At 40.5% G+C, this 6,000-nt stretch overlaps 1 protein-coding gene across 1 annotated transcript in view; it reads left to right on the plus strand.

Annotated features, from left to right (window-relative positions):
* Positions 1–6,000, plus strand: part of fbxo38 (F-box protein 38) — a 94,364-nt gene that overhangs the window by 52,958 nt on the left and 35,406 nt on the right. Inside the window, exons 15-16 of the mRNA XM_073486445.1 lie at positions 4,083–4,183; positions 5,231–5,333. Coding sequence (XP_073342546.1) covers positions 4,083–4,183; positions 5,231–5,333 — 204 coding nt within the window. The remainder of the gene's footprint in view (positions 1–4,082; positions 4,184–5,230; positions 5,334–6,000) is intronic.

Genomic DNA, 6,000 nt, shown 5'->3' on the forward strand with positions numbered 1-6,000 from the left:
TTTATTTCTTGTTATTTGTGATAACATCAACGATATAATTAAACGATCCTGTTGCAATTATTTTTACAAATATATTATTTGCGATATGGTTCACGCTAGAGGTCGACTGATAGTGGATTTCTAAAGGCCGATATAATAACGATAGTTAGGAGAAGGAAAAAGCAGATAGCTGATATATAATTACAATGCTGATTATATTTTGTTGGTGATAACTGGACAGGTACAACATAGTCATCTATATTCATATTTTAAATATTTTTATTTCTTTTTTTAAATGTAACACTGTCAAAATTGAACAATCTTTGGTATTCATTTTATTAGAACTGTTAAACTGAACATTAGGGCCCTCTTTCCCCCTAGTCCCTCCCACCCTCTCAGTGATAAGTTACAGTGAATCTCTGGCTTTGTAATGTTAGTAAAGTAGAGTAACTTTAGAGATGTGCAGGACACATTCTTTAATTTGAGTTGAAAAGCTAGCAGTAGCTGTCTGTTTGATATCAAGACACAAGGTCTGCAAACGTGTGATTTAGTGGATTACATCGCTGGAATCTGTTCTATTTACAACGGACGATGCACTGTTCTGTGGCTGAACTGGCCAGGATTACTTCTGTTGCACGTCCCGTTACATTGTTAAATGCCACTCTTACAAACCATTAATGTTCGTGCATATTCCTGGGGTAAGGAGGATCCTTAAGCGTGCAATTTCATTTCATGAGTGGATGGTATGGGGATAGAATACTGACATAAACTGCGCACGCGCAATGAGACTTTTTTCCGAGCGCATTCAAAGCACTCGCGAGCTATTTTGTATCCTGCATCTCTGCCCCCTGGAGCAATATTGTAGCCTGCCAGGAGAAAAACAGCTCGAGCGTGCGCAGAGTCCGCTCGCAATACTTTCCCCTGCTCGCGCATGCGCAGACTGCTCGCACGCAAAAGTCTCCTCTCCTCGCTCGGAAAACTTTCCCCTGCTCGCGCGCGGGTGATTTTTTTTTTTAGTGGGCAGTTTTTGTCAGCAAGGGGGCGGGCCTGGGGGGCATGCCAATCACCATTGTATCTCCGAATATAATTGGTTGAGCGAATTCGCCAAGTGGTGTGTCTGACCATTGTGACTACTGAAGTCAGACACACCTGGATTAATCGGTTTGTCCAATAATGTAAGACAGGAAATAAAGGAGCTGGCTTAAGTTCAGGAAGTAGCGGAGTTGTACATAAGGACTGCGGCAAAAAAAAAAAAAGAAAAGAAGAAGAAGCCCGTGGTCCGACCTGACCCGAGGTTATTAATGTTTTCGATCCGAACCCAGCACGTCCGGACAGTGTTGTTCGAGCCTGACCATTGAGAGCTTGGACTGACCCAAGGAAAGAGCTGGAGCCTGTATGGCTACAGTCTGTGAGAAGTCTAAGAATGAGTTGATTATATTGTATTTTTTCCATCTTTGCTGAGCATAAGATTTGTTCAGAATTAAATAAAAGCCTCTCCCATATAGACGCCTGTCTCAAATATAGGCTAGCAGCTGGAGAAATAGCCTACTATATTGACACACATCTGCATCTGGACATAGGCCTATGTGCTGCTCTCATATCAAGAGTTGCTGACGCCTATTATTAACTATAGGCCTTCTATCTTTTTTTTTTTTCTTTTTATAATTTTTTAATATTACGTTTATAATTTTCAGGGAGAAAGAAGTAGATCTAGAATATGATCAAAACAGTTTTACCGAAATAAAAAATGTACAGTCTGTGTGCAACAGGATCCAAGTTACAAAAAATGATCAGCGTTTTATCAGATTAATGTCAACGATGGAGGAAAGAAAAGACAGCACTCAGACAAACTAGCCTATTGAAGTTCATCGCTCTGTGTGACATTTTGCAAACATTCAAGTCAAGACACCAAATCACAATACATGTCATTCAGGGCTGTGTGGTTTTTCGTTGGTCCTAGTGGTGTTGCCGTACCTTGCTGTCCACTTGGCGAATTCGCTCAACCAATTATATTCGGGGATACAATGGCGATTGGCATGCCCCCCAGGCCCGCCCCCTTGCTGACAAAAACCGCCCACTAAAAAAAATCACTCGTGCGCGAGCAGGGGAAAGTTTTCCGAGCGAGGAGAGGAGAGTTTCGCAAGCGAGCAGTCTGCGCACGCTCGAGCAGGGGAAAGTATTGCGAGCGGACTCTGCGCATGCTCGAGCTGTTTTTCTCCTGGCAGGCTACTATATTGCTCCAGGGGGCAGAACTGCAGGATACAAAATAGCTCACGAGTGCTTTGAAAGCGCTCGAAAAAAAAAATGCACGCGCGGATGTTTGATTTGCGCCCGCGCAGATCCCATTTGCGTGCGCGCAAGTCTCATTGCGCGTGCGCGGTTTATGTCAATATTCTATCCCCATAGGATGTATAGTTACGTGGCTGGATTATTTGGAAGAGAGAATGCCACATTGGTAAGTACAGTATTAAGTAATGTAATGTTAACAGAATGGTTTCTTTTCCTGCCTGCCTGGCTGTCTTCAGTTCCCTGTCCCTATTGTGGACAAGGTGATGGTGTTGCACTATATATTCAAGACTACATGACTTGTGGGGAGAATAAACTGAATGTGGGCCCAATGAGAGGTGTGGATATATGAGACTAGATATGACTTGAATGCCACACTTGTCAGCCTCCAGTAAAATCAGCTGTTCCAACGTTACCCTGAGACGGCAAAGATTTAACGTTAGCCCGTATTTTCTAACCCTATCGCCAGAGTAATGCATGGAAGGTATTTCATGGAGTGGAGAAGAAAAAAATACCTCTGATGTAACATTAGTCTGTCTTAGTCTACACTGAAAAACGTGACATTAATTAAAGTCTGTCACGCATGTATGGCTACTGCATATCCAACATTAACGTACAGCAGTTACCTGTCTGTGTCAGATTGTTTACTTTAGATTAAGAGGATTTAGATATTTTCAGCAGAAGTGGTCCTCAAATGATGATGATTGACTCTTACTTAATCGGCCAACCTCAGCAGATTAGTCGACCTCTAGTTCATGATTAGTGGGAATGACTAGTTTTTTTAATCACAATTTTTAACAACAGGTAAAATCATGATGATGTGACAGAGGATGCTAAAAGACAACACCCCCCACAGTGTCCATTGTCACAATACCAGATTACGGAGCAGCTTCTTTCCTCAGGCTGCGAGACTCCTTAATTCACCATCTGCACTCCTATAAAATAAAATGGTTTGTTAGAAGTTAATCTTCCTTTGACAAGGATGAAGAATATGTGAGATAAGTTTAGTTTAGTTTATTTCGGTCATTTTCCAATTTATAAAAACGCAAATACACTGGTAGATGGACAATAAATTAACTTCATGCTTTCTAGCTTCAGAAAAACAAATCAAACAAATAAACAAAAGAAATAAACAAAACAGGGTTAGGGTTAGTTAGTTAATTTTGTCAGCTGCATTTTAAATTATACAGGGCAATAAAAGAAAATAACAGCAACTAAGGATATACACATTTTTAAATACAAAAACCCCAAACTCATTTTATGTACACTCCAGTGTTCATACTTCTGTTTTTATATTTGTTAATCATCTCAACAAAAACAATATCTCTGTTTCTGCTGCAGTTTTTCAAACTGCTTTAAACTGTCCATTTTGAGTCTTGGCAGTATTATAGAATTTGCATTCTAAATCCATGGAGTATGCTTGTTCTGGAGTTGGGGGCGAAAGTTCTACTCCCAACCATGAAAAGCAGCAGGCTACGAAAACAAACTAAGTGACATGTTCTGTCTCTCTGTCTATTGATCTCCTTCACTCCGTTTCAGTGCTATGGACAGCTTCGCACCTACTCACACCCTAATTTAGCCACACTCATTGCACCATTTCCCAGCACAAACGTCCCCTTGCTGGTGCCGATCACTGGTCCATAAAGCTGTGTACACCCTATAACTTTCTATCTATGAGGCAGAAATCCGCCATGGAGGTCAAATGTTTCTGAGGTTGTTAGCATGTGAATGCATGAACACTTGAATGCATGTCTGTACGTAAGTCAGCTGGTTGCAGCTATTGTGAATTTACACTTGTTCCTGTTTATCTTTCGTAGATCTTTCAAGAGCCAGACCTAGAGTATCAGTGAGGAGGAAACGAATGGCTGACAAATCAACAAGTACCTCAGACCCGGTCACTGAGGATGACCACGTACAGGTATGCACAAATAATCTTAATTATAGACATTGTTTTCACAGTTAAATGACAAAAGCTTGTACAAATTCATTTTCAAATGAAAAGTAAAATATCAGGTAGGGGTGGGCATCTGACAATTTCAGATTTCGATCGTTCTTGAAGTGTGGAAAATCCACTTTTCAACAATTCATAGATATTGCACTATTGAATGTTCTATTACCCCTGTTTTCAAACTTCATATAACCTCAGACTAGCAGATGAGCGGCACATGAACATATCAGTTAAGAAATGTGGCCAACTAGATTGTCGTCCTTATTGGATGAATTACATTATGTGGCTCTTTAGGGGTGTGAATCTTTGGCAATCTCACATTTCGATTCCGATTTTTCAGTGTCGGATTTGAGTCAGAATTGATTTTTTCGATCCAAAACAATTCTTGATTCTAAATCAGTGCTTGATTTGATGAATAGAAAAGAGGGCACTATTTTCAGTCTAATCTTCTAAAATACAACATGAAATAAAACATGAACATGAAATTAAGATGAACGATCTGCAGTCTTTTTATTATAAAAAGTTAAGAGCATCAATTAACGACTGAATTAATTTGGAAGCTTGATTCTGAATCTTGGGAGATAATAATCGCTGGTGTTATGTGAATTGATTTTTTTACCTATCCCAATAGCTCTTTCTTGGGTGATGTATTATGGATGGATACAGTGCTGTGTTTTCATGTCTGGTCTACAGGGCATTTGAAAATTGAGAAAAAATTGCAATTAAGATCATAAATTACGGTTATGCAGATCATGATATTATATTTTTTAACCAGATCGCCCATCCCTTAATCACAGTTTTCCTCCCCTGGGGTGACCCAGAGTGGTGGGGCTCAGAGGGAGAATTTTTATGTCCTCAGGTTTCTTGTCCAAACAATTGGGGAAAAAAACAACATAAATAAATCTTTGGTTTGCCTGTTGCTTTTCTGTTGTAAATGCTTTTAGTGGGCATTACTTCTGCAAAACTACTTTGATGTGACTTTCAATGAGCTAAGATTGAGATGCTTTTACTCCGCAGATTTTGTCTCTGAAGAGTAAAAACCTGGTTGGCATCACACTGACCAACTGTGGAATCACTGACCTGGTCCTCAAAGACTGCCCCAAGATGATGTTCATTCATGGTAACTAACAAATAGGACACTGATATTTGATTACTTATATTAATGTGTTTATCACTTTTATTGTTGCATAACTTTGACTGAATACTGTATAAATACTGTATATACTACTAATCTTCACTTAATCCTCTTACTGAAGAAAATGGTGCGTTGATACCATTTTTGCTCTCCATGCAACCATCCCTCTCTCTCCCTACTAGAACCATTGGCCCAAACTTTGAGGTACTCTCTGTCATCCCGGTCGCTTCACATTCAGCTGCAAACTGCCTAGGCGAGAGTCCAACAACCACTGTGAATATGTTTGGCTTTGTGATGAGGATACGGACATAGCTCTCACTTTGGTTATATAGGAACCAGATGGCTCGTAGCAACAGCTCTGGTACATACTCTGCAGTGACCCCCATCCAAGTCCACATAACACATGTAGACTGGATGAGCACACTCCCATGACTAATGGTACACACCACCCATAGACTTGAAGAAGGCCAGGTATTTTGAGTGGCTGTTCTGTGCATAAGCACTCACAACAGTCAGAGCATGCCTCTCAGCAATTGGCAGTAGCATAGAGTCAACCCTCTTGTCTTTTGGGAAGAGTTCTAGCACAGCTGTGCTTAGCTGGGGTGTTGTGGATATCGCCACACCTTCCCGGCTCCTCTGGTCAAGTCCCAAT

This window comes from Pagrus major, chromosome 18 (assembly GCF_040436345.1).
Source record: "Pagrus major chromosome 18, Pma_NU_1.0".
In the NCBI taxonomy this organism is placed as follows: Eukaryota; Metazoa; Chordata; class Actinopteri; order Spariformes; family Sparidae; genus Pagrus; species Pagrus major.